The following is a 23,781-nucleotide window of genomic DNA, read 5'->3' as shown; positions in this document are numbered from 1 at the left end:
TGAATGGAATGCTAGTACGGCCAGCGCTCCATTCAGTCTTCTTAATATGATTACATGATTATTCTATGTGTCTTATTGATTTTTATTTTAGGATTCCCATGAGCAATGTGTCCAATGGATTGTAAGGTTCATTCATGGGCAACATAGTCCAAAAAGAATCTCTTTCCTGTATGACTGCCTGGCCATGGCTGTAGAAACCTCTGTACTTCCTCCAAGGTATGTCAGTACCATTCTTCTTCTTTTTATCGATTTTTGTGTTTTGTTTTCTTTCTCTATCTGAAATCTTTAGTTATAACTCTGTCCAAAATGTATAACTCTGACCAAAATGCGTTACCGTATATAAATTTGATTTGGTCTGAGTGCTCTTCAGTAAAACCAACCCTGGTTTTTGTATAAATCGTGCTCATCCTGCATTGTCATGCTCACAATCTTTCAAGTTAAATAACTATTTTCAAACTCTCTGGAAACTGCAAAGACTTTACAGAGGAGTTTAAGGCCTAACTCCATAATGAAATGAAAATTCATTTGTGATTTCAGGTAACATCAGCTTCTTTCACCCACCATATCATATTCACAAGTGTCTAGGACAGCTGAGATATACTGTGTCGGCTCCTCACACTGCCTATGATGTGAAAGGAATACTGTGGCCATTTGTGATTTCTAGAGATGAGCGAGCATACTCGCTAAGGGCAATTGCTCGATCGAGCATTGCCCTTAGCGAGTACCTGCCCGCTCGGGAGCAATGATTCGGCTGCCAGCGGCGGGGGAAAGCGGGGAGGAACGAAGGGGAGATCTCCCTCTCCCTGTCACCCCCCCCCCCCTCCCACCGCTTTTCCCTGCTCACTGCCGCAACTCACCTGTCACCCGCTCCGGCACCCGAACCTTTTCTTCCGAGTGGGGAGATACTCGCTAAGGACAATGCTCGATCGAGTAATTGTCCTTAGCGAGTATGCTCGCTCATCTCTAGTGATTTCCTTTCCTTAATTAGAAAAATTAAAATTACTTCAGGGTGATGTTTTTCTTTAGCTTGGTGAACTAATTTGGTGCCCTTCCACACACATGCGCCCTCAGCCGAGTGTGCATGTATTCTGAATGTCGAGAGTAGAGTATGCCGCTGTCAGGCTCTCCTGGTGTCTGCTTAACTCCCCTTAGAACAAAAGGTACAGGTGTCAAAATTCAAAATGCTAAATCTCATCTGTTAGAGGAGAGCTGAGCGGCTGCTACTGACGTAAGATAGTCGTCCGGCCCTGTTGAAATCATGGGGTTCAGCTGCCATTTCTCCTCTGCTAGGACTGCACTCTTACTTTTTGTAGCACTACTAATTAATTTCTGATTGTAAACCAAGATCAGGAAATCACTGTTTATGCGTCCACATTCCCTTCTTTATTAAAGAATGTGCTTAAAAATCAGGGTACATGTAGTACCTCCATGATCTGCTATCTGCATACAGCTCCATTGTTCTTCCACGGGACAGCAGCTAAAAACAATGTTATCAGCGCTCCCGTGGAGAATCACAGCGTGCGGTCCCTGCTATCAGCTGTCTGGCCGAACAGTGAACTAAAAATCAGCATTCGGCCGGAAAGTTAACGAAGGTAGCATTTACACGCAATGATTATCGCTCAAAATACATAGTTTGAACAAATTTTGAGCGATAATCCTTGTGTGTAAATAGTCCTTTAGATAGAATATAGTTGAGGATTAGCAACAGACAATCTTATGCTGCATTACAACAAGTGTAGATAGTTCTAATGTACTGTTTGTATGTAAAGTATGTAGTTAACAGCTTCTAATGGCTTCACATTATCTCACTCATGGCATGAGCTTGGTTTATGCTTTTTGACTAGACTTCAGCATTTTCAGAGATGCTAATACTATCCATGCATTCAGCACACTGCTTTTCCATTTAAACTGCTTACCATACGTTGTAAACTCAAGCCACAAACATTGTGTATATGTAATTTAGTATGAAGGGCGTTTGTTTTTTTTAGTAGACAAATCTTTAATAATTGGCCATAATATCATTTTCTTTTTCAGAATGGTTTGTGAGGCCTTAGTGAACTCTGATGCCTTGGAATGGGAAAGAACACAACTTTGGGTGTTAACGTTTAAGCTTGTCCTGAAAATTATTGGTGGTGTTGATTATAAGGTATGTGCTTGTAATTCATATTTTTGATTTTCCTGATGGCTAAGAAATTTCTCATGATATTTGGACAAACTACACAAAATTTCCCCCCAAAAGGAAAACAAAGTAAAACGCCAATCTGCTAAACCTATTTTATTTCCCAGTTTAGAGGTTATGCCAGGTTGGTGGTTGTTCACCCTCTGGGATCCCCACTGGTTACTAGAATAGTGTTCCCCCAAATAAACGGAGCAGTGGCCATGCATGCACACTGCCTTTCCATTGATATCTATGGGAATACTGGAGATAGTCGAGTGGATAGGTGGTAGCTTATTTTGTTGGCACAAACCCTTTTAAGTACCAGTACTGGATCAGTAGTATCTGTTTGACTTTACAAATTGTCACCCATAGAGATCTATATGTAGACAAGCTACTTCAATTAGTCTGTGTGTATAATCTTAGTGTTTAGTTCAGTGAACATTATATGATAAAACCATAGAGCCATCCTGCATATGGACTTTATTCTTTTGGATAGCAACATTACCTATTCTCTGCTCCTATACAATGATATCTTTGAAGTAAGACACCCACTTAATATTTTGTCTAAATTCTATAGTCATTCTAATGTAGGATGCCATTTTCCTGATAGACATCTTGAAGCGACCTGCGCTGCTGCATGTAGTAAAATCGAGGACTGATTTATGCAGCAATTTTTAATTTTACAGTAGAACACTGACTGATTTTTATTTTACTATGGATTAGCTGATGTAATTGTTTTGTCTATTGAAGTGGTTGACAGGGGTCCATTGCTCAGGACTCCTGCTGATCAGCTGTCCTCTCTGCCAGTGTGCTTGTGCACTGAGCCGCTTTCTGCAGGAAGCAGACGGCTCTGATCCCACTAGTGTCCTTGCTTGATACTGCTGGCCAAATTCCCACTGAAATGAAGTTTGCCAGTGATGCAAGTCATTATTGCTGTATATTGTTTTTTACTGTTAGCCAATTAACCCCTGCCACATTCAGGGTTTAATAGGCATCAGTCCATGGCAGGCTTGGGAGCCTTCATTAGGCCCTGGGCTGTCATTACTTCTATTGGCACCCCATGATTGCATCACATGAGGGCCAAGGCGCTGCCCCCTCTCCAATTTAGTGGCTTAAATACCATGTACATGTATTACCTTTGTTGGCAAAAGGCTAAGGTCATTTTCATAGAAAAGTATTTTGGTCAGGACTTGTAAACCAAATAGAAGGTCCAGTGTAAGATTTGTACTTCGTGTATTAGACCTACTCGACTCTTGGTTTTATTTTATAAACATTGAGCAAAATACTGTTATGTGAAAGTAGTCTAAATTGTATTTAAAATTTTCAAATATTTTAGTTGCATTACTGAAACTTTAACTTCTTAACTTTTGTTAACTTTGATGTTAGGGAGTGAGAGATCTATTGAAGGTAATCGTGGAGAAAATTCACACTATCCCGAACACTGTGAGCTCTGCTGTAGTACAGCAGCTTCTAGCAGCAAGAGAGGTAATCTTCATTATGTCTTTTTACCTCAATGTCTCCAATTATATAAGTGATGAATAATATCCGCCTATGTAATGCCTGCTATAACACCCACCCACATAAAGAGAAATGGGTCATCATAATCATAGCTCCTTATAAACCCCTTTTGCCTGTGAGTAATGTAGTATTAGTGTCATGTATATGTTTATAATGCTGATTAATTTATGTATGTGGTGTTTCACCGGGTGTTTTTGAGAGGGTTATAAGGGAATTCGGCAGTCCCTTTTGGTGTATTGTTAAATACTGAGATGTATAAAATATTTCAGAAGCAGAAATAACATTCTCTCTTGCAGGTTGTAGCCTACATATTAGACAGAAACGCGTGCCTCCTTCCTGCATACTTTTCAGTAACAGAAATTCGAAAACTGTATCCTGAAGGAAAACTTCCACATTGGGTAAGATTTTATTACAGAACAATTTAAGTGAAAAGAACCCCTTTTACAGAAGTTCAAAGTGTAAGTGTGCTTACTATATGTCGGGAATATCCTGCTGTTCTTAAAGTCAATTCACAATGGTCTTTTTACTTAAAGTAAAACCGCAAGTAGTTTGAAATAATTGTTTGTTATGGTCTGTTCACATTATAATTTTTGGCATATATTGTGATGTGCCCAAAAATTCTTTTTAGCATCCATTTAGCAGTGTATGTCAGTATATAATTTTTTGATCGTATGCCCTATATGTGATGTGCGCAGAGCCTTGTATAATAATGTGTTTGTACCCAGATTGTCATCTGAGGATATTGCCAGACCTAATTCTTTCCCTTCTTTTTGTCAGTTGTTGGGGAACTTGGTGTCAGACTTTGTTGACAGTTTTAGACCCACAGCAAGAATTAACTCTATTTGTGGTAAGTAAAAAAAAACAAACACTGGTATAAAGCTGACCTTACACTTTGGATATTTGCAATAATCCGAACATACTTGTCCTTGGAGGAGTTGAGATGTATAGCTGTTGGCTGACAATCATTGGCCAGACAGCTATCTTATGTAGAGTACGTTGATGCTTTAGGCCAGGCTCACATGACTGTAATCGTGAAATGCCGTGGGGCTCCTACAGCATGTGAACCCGGCCGCGAAATTGTGCTGTGTGTGACCGCATACTCGTGCCAGCGGTCATGCGCAGAACATAGTTTTTGCTTTTTTTTTGTTTATATTTCCTGTATCCGTCTTGGTGATGACCCATATACCCGCAGCCCATGCGCTCTGTAATTGCGTATAGGCTGTGGATATGTATGCGACAATGGAGAACAGTGGGCTCTATTTTGTGTATATATGCGGCTAATAGAACAGGCTGCTTTCTGTTTTACACTTGCGGATTACGCAATTCTGACACTCTAATGGGATCGCAAATTGCGCAAGGCAATGTAATGGATTGCCTGCGAGCTACAGTGTATCACACCCGTTTACACAGACTACATGATATGCAATTCCTATACCGCTGTGTGAGCCTGGACTCAGAGCAGCACAGGCCTGAAGTTATGCATTTGAAAGCTTTGTTTGTAAATTGTGGATATGTATTTTTTTACAGCCAGAGAAGTACAGCCAGCATTCATAAAATAGTTGCCTTTTTCCCCACTAACAACCTTTATCACAGGATAGGTGCTAAATGTTCGTTCGCTGGGTGACCAACCATTGAGCCTGACCCCCACCCCTAATGAGCTGAAGAATAGTGCACCCAGAATGTCCCATGTGACTAGTGTGACAGTACATATGCATGACCACAACTCCATTCACTGCTATAGCATGGAGGGAGGCCAACGTGCTCTGTTATCCTCCTTTGTCTCATAGTAAATTGAGCAGTGGTTGGCCTTGTGCATCCCCACTCCATTCACAGGAAGCATTTGGGATGCATCTTTCTTCAGATCTCTGGTGGTCTTAATGGTGTGGAATATCAGCGATCAGAAATTTTATCTCCTATCCTGTGGATAGGTAATAAATGTCTTGGTGGGAAAATCCCTTTAACATGATAGGCATTGTTAATGATGTAACATCAAATGTGTGAAAAAAGTACAATTTTGTAGATGCTGTACAACCTTTGTGGAAAAGTTTTATGTTTCTTTATCACACACAATGTTCTAAGGCCGTTGCAGTCTTCTTCCTGTGGTGAATAATTCGGGAGCCATTTGTAACTCTTGGAAGTTGGATCCTTTAACGTTGCGCTTTCCACTGAAAGGTCTTTTGCCTTATGACAAGGTGAGTCAATGTGCCTTAAAAAAAAATATATATATATATATATTCAAACTAATCTTGCTACTTTATTTGGACTTGAAGTAAGGATGAATAATTAGTAGTCGTGTGTTCTACCTCCCAGACTCACAGTAGACACATACAACTATATACTTATCTGATGTGAATGTAGTTCACATTCACCTGTTTTGATCTATTGTTTTTTATTTATTTATTTTTTTTAAGTTACCGCTTATCTGGCTAGACTGCTAAATACCAAATTTGCCAATTTGACAGCATACACTCCTTGCTCCTGTATCTGCAGGATTATTCAGATATGCCATTCAAAATAACCTAGATTAATTGAACAATATTATATCTTCAACCATGAAGTTTAACAGGGCAGCAGGACATAAAGTATTATCAAGAGGCAAGAAAATAATAGTACATATTTACCAATCAGCCATAACTACTGGCAGGTGAAGTTAATATCCTTTATTTTCTTACAATGGCATCTGTCAAGCAGTATGATAGATTAGGCGGCAATTGAACAATCAGTTCTTGTAGTTGATGTATTGGAAAAAGGAAAAATGGGCAAGCAAAAGGATCTAAGTAATTGACAAGAGCCAGACTTATGGCTAAATATCTGGGTCAGGGTAGGTCTTGTGGAGGGTTTCTGTAATACAGTGGTCAGTAGGTGGTACCCTGGTTAAAGCTGGTCCTGATCAAAGAGTCAGGAGTGCTCAAGGTTTCTAGAAGTGCATTGGGAGCGAAGGTTAGCCCATCTAGTCTGATGCAGCAGAAGTTACTGTCGCACATATTGCAGAATAAATTGCTGTGGGAGAAAAGGTCAAGCCAATGGAGGCAGAACAATTATTTGAACAGCTTGCTGTGCATGGGGCTATGCAGCTGCATACCTTTCAGAATACCCATGCTGAGCACTACCCACTGTAAGTGCCTGTAGTAGGCACAAGAACCGGACCATGGAGTGATTGCAGGTGAGGCCCCGGGCTTCTTTTCTTTTATATCGTGTGCAGGAGCTGGTAACAGGATGCAATATGGATATGCTATAAATATGCCACATAAAAGTAAAGTCTACAGGGGTTAACAATCTGGATGCAAATCAATATTGTTTGCATCACTTATGCTTATTTGTATGTAATACAATCTATGTGTGACAGTTGTGTTGAACAATGCTTCAAGACTGGAACCAGCTAACAAGCTGATATGTCTGTTATGTTCACTTATCAAGGCTTGTAGCGGTGAGGGACTGAGCAGCAGCCTTAGTGAATCATGGGGCAGGAAGGTGTTTTCTAGTGGCCTTCCATTAGAATGTGTGGTATAACTGAAGTTCTAAGAGTACTTTCACCTGTACAGATATCTACACCTCTGCTATATAAAAATACTATGTAACGCACATGTGAATGCAAAAAGCTTTTGAAAAATTATCCTAGAATTTCTTTTATGCCCCCCAAAAAACTATTTATTTCCTGGAAAACCCCAAGCCTGCCGCACACAGGTGGATTTTTGCTACAGAATCCGGAGCGATTGTCCGCCTCTGGGTTCCGCAGCAAATGCCCTGCATAGAATGTTATGAAAAAGTGATTTTTTTTTTTCATTCACTCAAGCAGAAAACAATTGTGGTTTCTGCTCGCAGAGACAAAATCGCAGCCTGCTCCATTTTCCTGCGGCGTCCGCACAGACAGCTTCCAATGGAAGTCATCTGACCCACAGCCCGTCCACAATTGACCTTGCAGACGGGCAGACAGATTCCGCAGGGAAAGCAGGAGTTTAAAAAGAAATCCGTACTGCACATGTCCGAAAGCGAGCTGTGCGAACCATCCGCAGTACAGGTGGAAGATTCAAGAAAGCAGGTATGTGCGGACGCTGCTGCCAGGGTCTGATTCCACTGCGGGTTTTCGCGTACTGGGAAGGTGCAGGCATTGTTTCTATCTTGTGTTCTACTATCTGTATTATGTCTTTTCTTGTAGGATTTGTTTGAGCCGCAGACTGCTCTGCTGAGATATGTTCTGGAGCAGCCGTACTCCCGGGATATGGTGTGCAACATGTTAGGTCTAAACAAGCAGGTATTGCCAAGAATATTTTCCTACTCCATACTGCTCTATCCCTTACATTTTTCTTTGCTGTAGCAGACTGAACAAAACAGTTGTGATAGTAGTCCCTTTTATATTTCTTTTAGTATCTTGTGGGGTCTTTGAAAACTCTTCTTATTTGGTACTTCCTGCCTGGGGGTTTCATAGCGCAGTAGATATTTGAAAATTGACTTTTTGTTTTGCATTGCTTTCCCCTTCCTATAAGGCCAGTCTCAGGAGAGCCCTTTGCCAGTCCTTACTACACCATGTAAAACTGAACTTAACTCAAGAAATCATCCCTCAAATGTAATTGCCCTTTAACACAAAGTATAAAAATTTTGGTTGCCCTTGCAGAAGTCATTGGTGGGTATATTCTGACTCAGGGCATCTTGAGGCAGGCCTCATAGTCACTGTTTTGTCTTTTCTTTTTTTCTTCCTTTATTTTTGTTCTGTCTTGTCCTGCCCATCCTCCAATGCTCTAGACCTTGAACATTGCTCAGGTATGTTCACAACCTTCTTCTTGTATTGTGACTAACAGTACTGCTGGCTCCTTTGTAGCCACTGATCCCACTTAGGAGACATACATACATGGTCAGGGCTTGAAATTGGCAAAGCTGCAACCTAGCAATTTCATGCATACAGTTAGATATGCTTGTGTGATCATCATTTCAGTGCTTCTGCTTCTTCCAGAAACTTGGAGTTCCACCTTCTCCAAGTTTATGATGTTGTGGTTTATTGTGAGTGAATGCGTTCCCACACTTCGGTTCAGAGAGGTCTTTCTATTTCTGGTATCTTCCAGATAAACATGTAATGTGTACTTTTGCATGTGTAACGGCATTATCTGGATTATTATTTGTGCTTAACAACGGAGACCTCAACCCCTCTTGCTTCCATTGCATAAATTCCTACCATCTACTTTTTTTTTTTTTCATTGACCAACATCCATACCAATGTGATTACACACGATGATTTGGGGAATGTTTTAAACTTTTCTGTTGCCAGGACTAGAGACGAGCGAGCGTACTTGCTAAGGCAAACTACTCGAGCGAGTTGTGCTTTATGTGAGTACCTGCCCGCTCGTCTCAAAAGATTCGGGGGCAGGGAGCGGTGGGGGAGATCTCTCTCTCTCACTCTCCTCCCCGCTCCCCCCTGCTCACTCCCGCAACTCACTGCTCTTACCCGCTGACACCCGAATCTTAAGAGACGAGCGGGCAGGTACTCTCATAAGGCACTGCTCGTTCAAGTAGTTTGCCTTAGCGAGTATGCTCGCTCATCTCTAGCCAGGACGCTTTACTGTTTTATTTTTATATTTTATATATCTCCAAAACAGGAAAAAGACGGCATTGCCTTCACCACACAACATTTCGTGAAGTTTTCAGGTTGTGCAGGGTTTTGGCTTAGCAGCTCTAAAGTTTGAGAAAGGCTCTCTAAGCTGAAATATTGCACGACTGGTATAAACTTTACAAAGTGTTAGGCTGTAATATACATTAAAAGTGCCATTCAGAGAGCACATAGCCTCTTTTGAGTGCTTCAAAATTTGGCAGACAGCAGCGGGTATGATCTTAAATAAGTATTAATTACCTGGAACATTTGCCACCCCGCTGCTCTCATTGGTTCTGCAGTGTTTATATTATGGTTGTCAGCTGGTGTGACTGAATTTTCCATGTTGGCATTTATTTTGTAATCTTTAGGCCTTCCCCTGCTATCAGCCAAATTTATAAATACCTCAGACAACCCTTTTTAGAAATGTTCCAGTGTCGTACCCCTGGAGGGCACTGGAAGTCTTTGCAAAACAGACAAGAACACAACAGGCTGTGATCTTTCTTCCAGCTTCAAACCCCCATGCCGCCTTCACACACAGAAGCAGAAAGTGAAACCTTTCGTTCTGCTTCCTAACTTTTTATATGAGCGTCCTGCTCCCCAAATATTGCATCTCGTGCTCTTATCCTGGTATCAAGTGAAAGCTATGATTTTTTACTTTAAAATGGTACCAAGTTGTGTTGCTACAGTTCACTGAAGCTGTTTTTTAAAGTCATGCCATATTGCCTATGTCCTTGGCAGTGAGTGAGTTAGAGGTTTTCCCACCAGGTGTATTTTGGCATGTTGATCGTTTTACAGTTAACCCCTTAATACAGCGGCCCTGTTTTTTTTGTTTTTTTTTCCCCCATTTTCATTCCCCCCCTCCCTTTCAAAAATTGTAACACCTTTTATTTATCCATCGACGTCGCTGTATGAAGGCTTTTTTTTTTTTTTTTTTTTTTTTGCGGAACGAGTTGTATTTTTCAATAGTGCTATTTAAAGTACCATATAATGTACTAAAAAACTTTTTAAAAATTTAAGTGGAGTAAAATGAAAAAAAAAAAACGACATCCCCGCCATCTTTCAGTGCGTCTTGTTTCTACAGACCACAAACTGCAGAAATGACATTATAACTTTATTCTATGGGTCAGTACGATTACTATGATACCAAAATTGTATATATTATTATTTTTATTTTTTTTTTCAAAGACATTTAATTTTTTTTTACGTTATTTTCTGCCACCATTTTCTGTGCGCAATAACTTTATTTTTCTGTTTGACGTCGTTTTGCAAGGGCTCATTTTTTTGCAGGATGTCCTGTAGTTTACGTTGGTACCAATTTGGAATACATAAGACTTTTTGATTGCATTTTTCCTGGGAGACAGGGTGACTGAAAGTGCATTTCTGGCGTTCTTCATTTTTTATTTTATTTTTTTATTTTTTTTTTTTTTATAGGACGACGTTCACCGTGCGGGCCAAATAATGTGCTTCCTTGATAAATCAGACTTTTATGGACACAGCAATGCCAAATATGTTTTATAATTTTAATTTTTTTTATTATAGATATGGCAGAAGGGGGGGGGGTGATTTTAAACTTTAGATCAGACTCTTATTATTTTTGATATTGCACTTTGTATGCACATTCCTTCTCTAGTGATTTTTCTCTCTCCACTTCCACTGTGTACCGCTTTCACACCACTGGGTCACAAATAGAAATGGTCTTGTAGTAGAATTCTTTTTTTTTTTCAGTTTCAGACATCCATTTAATGAGTGATTCTGCGGGTGAGGTTAAATTTGTCCGTTTTTTCGTAAGGGTGTGTTCACACGTTCCGGAAATGTTTACTATTAAAGTGAATCGGATTAAAGTAAGTCACGTAGAGGAAAAAAAAAACTGGTGTGGATTTTCTGCTGCAACTCCACGGTAATTTTAACCTTCTGGATCCGCTGCGGAAATGACTCAACAAAACCGCAGCATTTCTGGAACGTGCGAATGCACCCTAAAACTCTATTTCTGCTCCGCTCATTTCAATCCGTATTTTCAGTAAGCTGACACGTTATTCAGTGTGAAGAATCTTCAATGGTCTAGAATTCATTATTATTGGACAGTGATGCTCATGTGTCTCAGTAGTAAGATAACCTTTACCCTAAATCACTATTTGATATCTGAAAGGCAGAACCACTCGGGCCCTGTTCACATGGCAAAAAAATCTGTGTCGGAAAAATTTAAATTTTCAAATTATCATTGAAATCTGTATTGGAAATCCACGCGGTCACCATCGATGTGACGTGGCTTTTCATTTGGACAACCTGTGGACCTGCATGTGGAATAGCCCCTTTCAAAGGAGCCAATCCCTGTGTGGATATTCCCATGTGGAATCTGCAAACAATGACCCTGTCAAATGTTTGTTTGCTCTCCTGACACAGATTCCAAATGGGATGTAAGAAGTACGTGGCTTTCAGCACAGAATCTACACCCAAAATCCAGTGTGAGCAGGGCCTATTATATTATGATGTTACCATGAGTCTGTCTGCTTGTATGTACTTGGTAAACCATTCACGCCCATCAACTTTATTATATATCTTTTCATGATGGAATTAGTGATTTCTGGAGACATTTGTTATACACTTCTATCTACAGTCAGCATGTCTAAAGCACTTGAGAACACCTTTCTAAAAGCTTCATTTTCTGTACAAGAGTTCATCTTCTGCTTCACAACTATAACTCTCCCCGGATGCGCAGGACTAGTTAATTTCAAGCCCTGTACTTTAGTTTTTTGCATGCTAAATAACCTTGATTTTATAGTGTTGTGTTGTGCTTTTCTCTATTCTAAGTGTTTGTGTTGGATGAAAGTTTTTCTTGTCGTCCAAGGGGTCACAAGCAGTCTCCAGTTTTCTTTTATTTAGATTTTTTTTTTTTTTTTTTTTTTTAACCAATACTAATCCTAAATTTAACATGTAACTTCAAAACGTTCTGCCTTACTACCATGCATTGGTTTTATCTTTTTTAATGCTTGGTGTGTTTTTACCAACATAACTGCAGCTGGCCACAGATTCAATGGCAGTTTAACAATGTGACTTCTCATAATGAGGTTTGTGCATGATGCATCCTCCTAGAAATAGCAAGCACACATGGAGCATTATGAAAAATAAATGTGCATGTGTGCTGCTAAAACCATTCGGATAGAATTCTTCTACATTGAATATATTTGAGGTGAAGTTATTTACTGGGTAGGTAAATTCTTCTGAAATAGATTGCATTCACCTGTAAGGCTGGTTTCACACAGGGCGGATTCCCGTCGGAAATCTCGCGGTTTGGCCGCAGCAAAAACCGCGAGATTTCCGCCGGGAGAACCTCTGCGGCGGCTTTGAAGCAGCCCGGCCGCTCGCTCTTTCGCTGCGGCCGGCGCTCCCATAAAGGAGAGCGCGGTCGCAGCGGAATGAAAAAAAGAATGGACATGCTGCATATTCTGAAACCGCGGCTGCGGCGGCCGCAGCCGCGGTTTCAGCCGGACTTACCGCAGCGGATTGCCCGTCCCGTGTGGAGGAGATTTCTGAGAAATCTCGTCCACAAGGCTGGCTAATCCCGAGATTAGCGGCCACGGGCAGATTTGCCGCGGCTGAATTCCGCGCGGCAAATCTGCCCAGTGTGAACCCAGCCTAATAATATAGAAAAATAATTTGCACTCGGCTGCATAATAAATGACCATTCAGTATTTCACCTGGTTAGCAACATTTTACATATTTAGTTTCTTCTTATTATCTTCATATCAATAGATTAGTCAATATAGATTAACATTTTATAGCACAGCTGAGCACTGCTGACTCCAAGTCGTAGTGGCAACCTTTTGGCTGTGCATTTCAGCTGTCTATACACTCGGTGTCTGAATTCTTCCAACCAGTGTCATGCATGGAGCTGGACTAATACCAGGAATGGCCAGCTCCATTGTTGCCACATTTGTTGATTCAAAGAGTCAGATTAGGGTTGTGATGGGCCTTCCTAGAGAGGTGGTTTTAGCACAGGCTTAAAGGGCTTATCTGTGGGCACTCCCTTCCCCCATCTCTTCCCCCAAACCACCTCCGTCTGCTGTAGTGATATACTCTGTTCCCAGCACCTTCACCGCTTTCGTTCAATCATCTTTCCATTTCTTGTGATCTTCACTTATTGATGCAGGGAGCCGGCATCACTGACAACAGGGTTATTTGACCGCTACAGCCAATCGCTGTAGGTAAATAGCTACAGTGGTCACATAACCTGTTGTGTCATTATCACTTTCCTCCCGGAAGTGAAGATCCGTGAGAACTGACCGTCGGCGAAATGAAATCTGCGTGGAAGGCGAATATTTCATCTTTCATGTTACTAGAGCAGGGCTGAGCTTATTTGGGGGAAAATGTGTCCATGGAGAACCTTCTTTAAAACTGGGGATATAGTGATTGACCTGGGTAGCACTTTTCAGAGAACTCGTGCAGTTTGGTAAATCTTGGATATGGGAGGAGAAGCTTTGGATTATGGAGGTTAGTGGTCTGAGATGATTAGCAAACCAGTACGGGTGGGGTATTCGAGATGAGGGAGGAGATATAGGGTAGTGCAGCACTTTGGAGAGCTTTATGGAGAAGAACTTACTACCTGCAATGTTAAGTGGAGTTATTTAGGACTGCATTTGCATTGGTTCCTAGATCTAAGAATCAAAAAGCTATGCTTGGTTTACTGCATTGTGAAGAAAGCAAAGCACCTGACTGACAAATTTGGACTGGAAGGGTCAAATGCAACCCTTTTCCTATAGCATGAGCATTGAATTCTCATCTTTGAGAATCTTAAGTATCTTGAAATACTCTCTATTGTATATTAGGCTGGGTTCACACAGGGTGGATTTGCCGCAGAAATTCCTTCCAGAATTTCACTGCTGCAAGTCCGCCTGTGACCGCTAATCCCGGGATTAGCCATCCATGTGGACGAGACTCTCGTCAAAAATCTCGTCCACACGGGACGGCCAATCCGTCGCTGCAATATCGGAAGAAGCCGGCACTACAGCGTGGGTTCCCCGGCCACAGCATGTCTACATTTTCTTTTTCTCCGTTGCGTCCGCACCGCTCTCTATAGGAGCGCCAGCCGCAGCGAAAAAGCATGCGGCCAAGCCGCTCCTAAACTGAAGCAGCGCTTTTTAAGCAGATTTGAAGCAGTGCTTTTCCAGCAGAAATTTTGCGGTTTTTCACTGCTGCAAAACTGCAAGATTTCTGGCGGGATTCTGCCCTGTGAGAAAACAGCCTTATAATCACTTTTCAAATTCATACATTTTGTTATTAGTATATCTATTGTTGGTGTGTACAATTTTTGAAGCTGAAAAGACTGGAGCTGCTGTGAGAACCTGCACAGGGAGGGAGCTGCACAGTCGGCATTCTTTTTTTTTTTTTCCAATTTAAGGATTTCTTTATGGTATAGCAAGACATTTTATACTAGAAATCAGATCTTAAGCATTTTCATCAAGTACTATTTCAATCAAAAGATGTAAGCAGCCTCTGATTGTATATATGTATTTTTTTTCTATATAGAAAAAGATTTATAGTATAGTCCGGTATTCACTGATATTGAGCAATAAATGCAAGAATGGAATAGGAGTTATTTTAATGATTAAAATGTTGGAGGGTACAATACTAACCAGCACTGCATCACTTGGCTTTAGCACTCACTTTCACATAATTGTTTCTGTAGGTCAGTATTTTCTAACCTTGTCAGCCTTAGGCTGGGTTCACACGGAGCGTAAATCCTGTGGAAATCTCTCGGAATGACCGCAGCGGACCGCATGGAAATACAGTGCGATTTCTGCGGCAGAAATGCAGCTTCGTGGGTTTTGAAGCGGCTTCGTCGCCTGCATTCCGCTATGACCATCTCTCCCCATAGAGAGGAGAGATGGCTGCAGTGGAGACTGCGATGCAATTGACATGTTGCAGCTTTGAACTCCGCATGGCATGTCCCTTTTAGCGTGAAAACTCCACCCCGTGTAAACCCAGCCTTAGAGCACCCCTGGGAAAAAATACCTTGTGGAATCCCCACCAAATAATTGTTTTTACACAATATTAAAACAAAACAAAAAAAGTTCTAAACACTTCTGGCCGCATTATAATAATATCCAGCAATTCACCCTCCCTCTACAATGCAGTGTTCGATCCAGAGCCGTACGATCTCTCTCCACCGCTGTATAGGCACATCCAGAACTTCACCTTTGCTCCACCGCAGCATAATCACTCCCAGAGCTTCTATTTTCCCTCACCGCAGCATAGTCCCATCCAGAGATTCCCCATCCCTGCCTGTCGCAGTATGATCCTTCTCTACATTAGCCTAGGCAGTAATCAGATTCAAGACTAAAACATCCTTGCATCCCAGCAGAATTCACATTTGGTGGATCAACCCCCAAGCACTAATTGCCTTCAGGGTGTTAGCATCCCTCTAAGCAGGAAGCACATTCAGGATTCAATTGTCCTCTCTGTCTGCATTAATTGCAATCCTATTACTGCTGACAGCCCTTCTTACAGAGGTCAGAAGACCGCCACGATCACAGTCATGGTAACTGGCTGCTCTCATGCCAGGCTCCTCACTGGCAAGGCAGCATGTGCATAATGGGCAGTACTTCTCATATGGGGTGCATCTACTAGATTTCAGGGTTTTAGCCTGGTTGGGATCGCTGCTTTAGGATAGATATTAGTGGAAGCAATTATTTGGTTAATCTTATTGTAGACAAAGGACTACAGATATTCTGCCTTAAAGATTGTATCCTAAAGCCATGGGAATGATGGGATCTGTTATGCTTTCACTATAGATCCTATATGGGCTGTTTATACAATCTAATTGTTTTTTGTAGCCAAGATTTGACTTTTATTTCACCACATCAATATTGGTGTATAGATTCCACACATTGGAACGTTGAATTTCCCCAAGAAAGCACTATGCTTCTGGTGAGGTCTTCACTTATAAATACAAAAAGCGTAGTAGTAACCGTTGAATGAAAATGTTTACTAGTATTTGCATCTTTAAATCATATGGGAAAGTACATACCGTAGGTAGGCTTTGAAAAGGTGGTGGCTGATGAACTGCCATTGGCTTCAGGGCCACAGACGGAGTATTGCTGCCTTACATGTGGTTTGCCTTCTTACAAATGTGAGCCTGTTCTATGATTGACTCTATCTATCCGCGAGACTACATGTTACTCTTTGTCACGGCATGTCTTGCCAAATCATTGTTAGTCTTGCATCTTTCTAATTGTTTCTCTGCTGGCAAAGAGCATGTAAGGGTGATGTCGATTTGTACATATTTTAACATGGCAGTCATTTTCCTTATCCCTTTTTTATGGCAAAAAAAGTCAGTCATCGCTACCTATACCTTCATAGATACTAAACCTTTTTGTAGCGGGCAATTAATTTCTTAACTTATAAATGTCATAGCATCTCATTGTTCTATGGACTCCTGTTGACCCTCTGTATATATTTTTCTGCAAAAATATATACGTTTAATTTTGCCTGCAGAAAGGGACACTGCAATTTTATTTAGTCCTCCGCTTCTTTTCATCTATTCTGTGTGACGAACTAAATGGAAGCTGAGTGATGGTGACAGGAGCACTCATGATGCCTATTAAGACTTCAGGATAGCTATACCTAGGTTACATCAACCATCTGCTATGCTGAAAATGAGTAAACTGCTAAAGTTCTCTAAACCAAAAATGCGATAATCTGCCTAGATTGTGTCAGACTTCTGAATTACAAGTCATAGATGTAAGAACCTGAAATTCAGATCTGTGCTTGTCATTTTGGATTCAGCTTCCATCAGCATTCTTAATGTATTCTCCATTCCATGCTTTTTGGCTGGTTTTGGCCACTTTTATTGTCTGCTGATACATCGCCTTGGAGCATAGGACTTTTGGAATACTAATTTCTACTTTTCAGCACAAGCAGAGATGTCCTGTGCTGGAGGACCAGCTGGTTGATCTGGTGGTTTATGCCATGGAGCGCTCCGAGACGGAGGAGAAGTTTGACGATGGTGGAACAAGCCAGTTGTTGTGGCAGCATCTTTCAAGCCAGCTGATTTTCTTTGTGCTCTTTCAGTTTGCAAGTTTTCCACACATGGTCTTGTCTCTTCACCAAAAGGTATTGAATGGCATCCAGCAATTGATTTTTCTAATATATGTCTGAAGATTAATTGATACAGTATGCAGTAGCCTTCTCTTTAAGGTGACAGGATTTTCTCATCACAGACGGGCTCTATAACAGAGGTAGCCAACCTTTTCTGGTTCTGAAGGCCACATTCTCGTATTCAATAAGGGCCATTCCTATCTCAGTACATCGTCTTGTTGCAGCAGTTGGGGGTATAGAAACGGACAAGCTTCCTGCGCTATGTTGTTTCCTTAACTCCCATTCATTTCTGTGGAAATGATAGAATAACTTGCTCAGCTATTCTACTTTTGTACTCCTGGCTACAGAGTACAGCCAGGACTTGGTTGGAAGAGGCATATGTTTTGAGGTTCTCTGGGACTTGCATCTATAAGACTTCTCTGGCATATTGCTTGCATATCCCATAAAAGTACAAGATGGAAATACCCTTACCATCTGAGACATTTATGACATTCTATAAATGTCTCCTAAAAGGAGCAGACTTCACTTCCAGGGCTACCACCTGGTGGAGAACGAGGACTCCTAATAGATACTTGTATGCATGCAGGTATATGGCTCTCTCCTTGAAGATGAGGGGTGTTTTGGGAAAAACCTTATTTCACAGCTCCCATAGAGTACAATGGAGACAGATGCATGCCTGTACTAGCAACTTGTAACTTCATTTTGGAGTGCTAAATTGTACAAAGGATCCAATTCTCATATGTGGGATGATTGCTGTACAGTGCACCATTTGTACTTGCTTCTCCGTTTCCTTAGTTGTATACCACTTCTCGCTGACATGGAAACTTTATGTGAGCGGCCAAACACAAACATCTGTGTCCTGAGGGTAAGGGCCACACAGCCGCTCGGAATAACATCATGGGCCACCTGTGGCTCCAAGACTGTAGATTTTGCACCCCTGCTCTATAGCATTCATATACTTAATGGGAAAACCCCTTTAATGTAGAATCTGCTTTTTCTGTTTTGGCACTTTAATTTTTGCCCTTATTAAGAAATATATAACATACAAAAAATAGCAACCTCTTGGGCCCAATGTCCATGGGTGGATCTCAATTGCGAAATCTGTGTGGGGCACCCGCGCTTATGATCCACAGTTCTAGCCACCTCTAGGGAAACATAGGTGTACACAACTGAATTGAATCATGTGGTTTTGATTTGCGGACCTTTTGGGTGCAGAAATCAAATTGCAGCATGCTCCATTTCAGTGCTGTTCCCACACGAACGGCTTCCATTGAAGTCAATGGAAGCTGGACTGGCCATGGATTTCGCAGGAAAGCAGGCGTTTGGGGGGGAAAAAACTCTACTGCGCCGGCTGGTGCTTCTGTACACATCCACAGTACAGAAAAAAGAAGACCTGGATGGGTAAGCGGGGTCCTCGACCGCGGGCAGGGTGAGATTGTTGCTGTGGGCTCCCTAACGCGGAATCCAACCTGCCCGTGGACATGAATGACAGCCAGTATACCTTTACGTGGAGGCACTGTAGAATATGTTCAGATATGTCTCAACTGTCTAATAACAGCCTAGCTCCTGCTCTAAAGGAATCTCAGACCCCGTCCTTCTGAAGTGACCACGGCATGATGAAAGGGGTTCCCCCTTGCAATAAGGACACCATGTTTTCAGGTGATGTAATTGAGAACCGGGAACCTCTTATGCAGTCCTTCCTGGAACCCTAGAAAAGACCGCAGTGCTGTGTGTACGCTAAGCACGGTTACGGCACAAGTGTTGCCTCAACAGCCAGTGTTAACATGAGACACAGGATGAGCTTTAACCTAATCTTAATATTGCTCTCGTTATTACTAAGAATTTACTAGACTGCTGTCAGTAACGCACATCTGTTACAGCTTGCAGGTCGAGGGCTCATTAAAGGCAGAGACCATCTCATGTGGGTTCTTCTTCAGTTTATTTCTGGAAGCATACAGAAGAATGCTCTAGCTGACTTTTTACCAGTCATGAAGCTCTTTGACCTCTTGTACCCTGAAAAGGAGGTGAGTATTTGCTGAACAAAATAAAATTATTTCTTTTTTTTTTTTTTTTTTTTGTCATTTTGAGTATTGGTAATGTGTAGAATTTTCGTAAATATGAAATTTTACTATGTCTGTTTTTAATATAAGGTATTTTTTAAAAAGCCAAGTGGGAGTTTGTTTGGACACCCACTCTTGTGTATTCTCCCAACCATAACATACTCGCTAAGGTCTAGGAAGCGGGGCTGTAGGGGGGCTGTTGCTGTGACTGGAGAACTTGTATGAAACAGATGATTTACCTGATGTAAATAGTTCAAGGGATTTACAGATTTTTCCAGTATGACTATTGTTTTATTTTGTTGCAGTGTATTCCTGTGCCAGATATCACCAAGCCTCAGTCCACTCATTCTTTTGCAATGACTTGTATTTGGATCCACCTCAACAGAAAAGCTCAAAATGACAACTCAAAGCTACAGATCCCTATTCCTCACTCACTAAAGTTACATCATGAGTACGTAGCATACTAATGGTATATTTTATAGTAACTGAATATTGACTGTTAATTATACACCTCTATATTGGTAACTTTCTGCACAGTAATGACCTTTTACTTAACCCCTCATTGACTGCCAATACAACTTTCTTTATGCGGTTACTAACAGGCCTTATTCACGGCACACTTTAATAAGGCCAGCACAGATCTCCCTTGCAGTAAGAAGCAGGGACTTGGACGTCTAATAACCTCTGATCCTAGTTTTTAACCTTTTATATTCTGGAGGCTCCCTAGTCATCTATCTAACTCCTGTGACATGATTGCAGGGTGTTAATGGGTTATTATGGTGCCCGTAGGCTTGACAATGGCCTAGGGGTCTGCCATCTACAGTGGCCTGGTCTCATAGACCAATGTAATACACTGCTAGACTGAAGTATTGCAATGTATCATGGGGACTTGAATCCCATTAGGAACCATCGTTCTTTAGACCCCTTTCACATAGCAGAGAAAATCGTGCCTCTCACACATTCTTTTGAATGGGGTCAAATACATGAGCAATTTTTTTTATTTATTTTAACCACATCGCAGGCCAGAAAAAAGGATCGCAACTGGATGAAATGGCACTTGCCTATGTGAAATTAACCCTAGTGGGATAAAGATTAAAAGTAGAGATGAGCGAGCGTACTCGGATAAGCACTACTCGCTCGAGTAATTGGCTTTATCCGAGTATCGCTGTGCTCGGTATCAGGGTTAAAATTCTAAATACAGCACCAATCGGGCCCACCCCACTTGCCCCGTTGCCGGCGGTAAGAAGAGACACCACACAGGGATCTGGTATCATTCCTCACACGGGACATGGCTCTCAGCTGTGCCCACCGTGCTTTATTACAGATTACATGAGATCTTATACCCTTTGTCCCATCCCCAAGGGGGTGATGGGCTCATAACCATATATGGGAAGTCTGGATTTTCAGCCTAAGACAGTGAAAATTATGTACATGGTTGAACATCTTGATATCTTGTTTCTGGGAAAATGGCCACGTACACGCGCCCTTCATGTCTGGTTCTTCTTCTCTGAATTTCTAGAACATCTCTCTCAGCCTTCTAAAGCCTTGGAATATCTGATGTAAGGCGACATATAAGTTTTTTTTCATTTGGAATTGTATAGAACTTGCATACAGGTATAAAACATAAAAAAAACATATGGCAATATATATATATATATATATATATATATACCCTCACAAACCCCCCTAAAAAACTTAATATGGAGATCAAGCATCAGACTTTGCACTCTTCCTCGGTCGTCTCTCCCTTGCGTCAGGGTTTCTCCACTGCCCGTAAGTCCCTACTCCTAAAGGGGAGGGATCCCTACCTCACCTCAGAAGGAGGCCATGGATTCCCTGGGCTTATTTCCGGGCATCCATACCCTCTATCTGTACAAGTTAACACCCCACAGGGTGTGCCCTCGCCGGAACCTAAGGTCTTCTGCACTTTCCCTAGGCAAATGGGAAGTCCACTGACAGTCCATCTTATGAGACCGAGGCGGCGCAGTACTAGTACATTTCTCCATTCTTCTGGTAACGTACGTGGTTGGCATTATCGGAACTGGCTCTCCACCTCTTTCTGCTAAAATCATATCCAGGGCCACTCTATTTTGGAACGCCATGGATGCAGTGGGCCCTAACTGGTCAGCTAACTCTTGTAAAGCATCTCTGGTGTAGTTTACAAACCTCTGCTGATTGTAATAGATATAATTCATCCAATCTACATTATTATTAACAGTGACAATAGCAAATAAGGACTCAAAACCTGCTTTAACCTGATTTCTAGAATTAAATTCATCTGGCACCCCCCCTTGGCACTCCTATTGCATCTATGTATACATGTGGATCAAAGTTACCACCTTGAGTGTCAACTTCTCTCTTAGCACGATGCGGTGTTGGATTCTCACCCTCAGTGTAGTCTTCATATTGCACATTTGATTATATTAATTTGTTCTGAAACAGGGGGCTAGTGTACAGTAGTCAAAGGTGTGTGTTAGAGGAATTGTACCACATTATAGCATGTAAAGGATATGCAGGATCATTAGTTTTTTCAGTGCGAAGTGTGGATCCAAGTGGGTTTTCCTTCGAGCTTGACTGCAGTTGGGGTGGTGAGCAACATCTGGTAAGGGACATTCAAACCGGGTTTGTCTCTCAAACTTTTTCCACATAGACCCTGTCACCTGGTTTCAGATTGTGACACTCATCTGTAGGACCTGGGATAAAAGCAGAGACTACAGAATACATTATTGACAATTCCTTGGGGAGGCCTATGACAACATTAACAAGAAAATCATTCCCCAAACTCAGCTACTGAGGCATGTACCCTCCTAAGAAAAAGAAAAACTAATGAAAGACACTCAATTCAAAATATGCCCATTTTCTTCATTGCCTTTTGTATCTACTTTCCTACTACTCCGTGGACGGTAGGGTGTGTGAAAAGCCTGGAATATACCCAAAACAGACATGATGTGTTGCATTATTTCACCTGTGAAGTTTGTACCTTTGTTTGACTCAATCACTTCCGGTACCCCGTATCTGCGGATTACCTCATTCATGAGCTTCTGTGCGGTTACCTGCTTATTTACTTTGGTAACAGGGTAGGTCTCCAACCTGAAAAACATTAACAACAACAACAAGCACATTTTCATGCTACCCAACAAGTGGGAGCTGAGTGTAGCCAATTTGCAATCCCTGAAATGGGTAGAGTGGCCTAGGCAAGTGTTATGTGGCAAATTTACTTCTGCCCTGTTGCTTTACGGCAAAGATCATGCAAAATTGGACAAATGATGCAGCAGCTACAGAAAACCAAGGAGCCACCCGTCCTCATTCAAGCGTCGTCATCATTGTTGCTTTAAGAGGTGCGTCTTTTCGTGCGTCAGCTGGGCCATCATTGGGCACAGGGACTATGGTAAGCAGGTTCTGTTGACTGTTCACCATACGCCGTCCCTTTTTAGTCCATTTGTCTTTTTCTTCCTTGCTGGCTTGTAACTGTAAAGTCTTTAGCATATCAAAGTCCAATGTTTTTATCAAAGTCCAAGTTTTTATCAAAGTCCAAGATTTTTATCAAAGTCCAAGTTTAGTCAAAGTCCAAAATTATTGTTAAATTCTTCTTTTCTTCTTTCTTTCACGGCTTGAGGGCCGCTGCTTTTGCTGTGTGGTCTGTGATGGCGTTGCCTCTTGTTTCTCCGGTGTAGGAATTGGTGTGAGCTTTCCACCTTGTCAGGTAGAAGTAGGGCCTCCATGAGACTCTGCACCGCTGCATCATTCTTAATTGGCTGTCCTGCTGAGGTAAAAAAAACTGTCTGGCCTTCCATTTTGGGCCTTAATCATGAGCTATGCCAAATGCATACCGGGAGTCAGTGTAAATGTTTGCCGTCTTACCTTCCTCCACTCTACACGCCTCCGTGAGTGCTTTTAATTCCGCTTCTTGTACTGCGACATGCGGAGACATTCTGCTTTTTAGGACATCTTGTTGTGTAACCACCGTATATCCAGTGTGGAGTCGTCAATCACCCTGGTACCATCTATAAAAAACAACTCAAAATATGCATTATTAACAAGGGCTTTCAGTAACTTTTTTTAAAACTTAAATTTTCTTGTTGCATCAATGCTAGACAATCAGGCTGGTATTCTATTTGAAATAGATCAGAATCTTGTTGCAAAAAATTAAAAAATGACTTGCAAAAAATTTAAAAATGGCTGAATTTAAAAATGGCTGACTTGCAATACCTAGATCACCTATGCCTTCTCCTCCCCCCTTTAAACCAGGGTACTCAATTGGAACAATAGTAGCCGGGTTTAAGTTAGTACCACATTGTAAAAAGATTTGATGGAAGCAGATAAGGCCTGTAAGAAGTTAGCACCTATAACAGAAACATGAGTTACACCGG

At 41.5% G+C, this 23,781-nt stretch overlaps 1 protein-coding gene across 2 annotated transcripts in view; it reads left to right on the top strand.

Moving 5' to 3' along the window:
- Positions 1 to 23,781, top strand: part of MED23 (mediator complex subunit 23) — a 73,819-nt gene that overhangs the window by 7,775 nt on the left and 42,263 nt on the right. For both annotated transcript variants that reach the window (XM_066605562.1, XM_066605561.1), the window contains exons 4-13: positions 92 to 216; positions 2,035 to 2,146; positions 3,545 to 3,643; positions 3,973 to 4,074; positions 4,454 to 4,523; positions 5,756 to 5,868; positions 7,833 to 7,928; positions 17,166 to 17,366; positions 19,232 to 19,375; positions 19,717 to 19,862. In XM_066605562.1, coding sequence (XP_066461659.1) covers positions 92 to 216; positions 2,035 to 2,146; positions 3,545 to 3,643; positions 3,973 to 4,074; positions 4,454 to 4,523; positions 5,756 to 5,868; positions 7,833 to 7,928; positions 17,166 to 17,366; positions 19,232 to 19,375; positions 19,717 to 19,862 — 1,208 coding nt within the window. The remainder of the gene's footprint in view (positions 1 to 91; positions 217 to 2,034; positions 2,147 to 3,544; positions 3,644 to 3,972; positions 4,075 to 4,453; positions 4,524 to 5,755; positions 5,869 to 7,832; positions 7,929 to 17,165; positions 17,367 to 19,231; positions 19,376 to 19,716; positions 19,863 to 23,781) is intronic.

Source organism: Eleutherodactylus coqui, chromosome 1 (genome assembly GCF_035609145.1).
Source record: "Eleutherodactylus coqui strain aEleCoq1 chromosome 1, aEleCoq1.hap1, whole genome shotgun sequence".
NCBI classification, from domain to species: Eukaryota; Metazoa; Chordata; class Amphibia; order Anura; family Eleutherodactylidae; genus Eleutherodactylus; species Eleutherodactylus coqui.
This window is presented reverse-complemented; position numbering and strand designations above follow the sequence as displayed.